At 44.7% G+C, this 701-nt stretch overlaps 1 protein-coding gene across 1 annotated transcript; it reads right to left on the reverse strand.

The window, feature by feature from the left end:
* Positions 1–305: 305 nt before the first annotated feature.
* SARC_17541 (hypothetical protein) lies at positions 306–458 on the reverse strand (the record flags this gene model as incomplete). Its single annotated transcript, XM_014288365.1, has 1 exon — positions 306–458. A coding segment is annotated over one exon (153 nt), but the record flags the coding sequence as incomplete, so codon positions are not given.
* Between the last annotated feature and the right edge of the window lie 243 nt (positions 459–701).

Consider the following 701-nt stretch of genomic DNA (forward strand, 5'->3'; position numbering starts at 1 on the left):
AACAATTGGAACAATCGAAACAATCGAAACAATCGAAACAATCGAAACAATCGGAACAAGCGAAACAATCGAAACAATCCAAACAATCCAAACAATCAAACAATCGGAACAATCGAAACAATCGAAACAATGACAATCGAAACAATCGAAACAATCGGAACAATCTGAACAATCGAAACAATCGGTAGAACGTTGTGCAATCGTATCGTCAATCACGCTGATAAAATTATCCAATCACTGCCAAGCAAGGGCACACGCATTTTCGTTTTTTTTGATTTTTGGGTTTTTGGGGGGTTAGCACTCACCTTGACATTCTTATCAACCAAGCCAGCACTGACCAGATGATCCAGTCCACTGAGAATGTCTCCCAGATCACCGCCGTCCTGTACGCCTTGCTTACGAATGTTGGCCTGAGAGAAGGCATCCGACACAGAGTTGCTACCACGGTAGAGTGGCATGAACACGCGATACCCCGCAGCAATCAACGACCTGAGCACACGCACCAGTGGATACACACGCACCAGTGGTTATGTGGTGATACTGCAGAACTTCAATACAAGCCATTGCCACATGCTATTTAATAAAAGCACACACACCAGTGGTTACACACGCACCAGTGGTTATGTGGTGATACGGCAGAACGTCAATACAAGCCATTGCCACATGCTATTTAATAAAAGCACACGCACCAGTGGTGACAC

The sequence above is a fragment of the Sphaeroforma arctica genome (assembly GCF_001186125.1).
Source record: "Sphaeroforma arctica JP610 unplaced genomic scaffold supercont1.11127, whole genome shotgun sequence".
Lineage (NCBI taxonomy): Eukaryota > Ichthyosporea > Ichthyophonida > Sphaeroforma > Sphaeroforma arctica.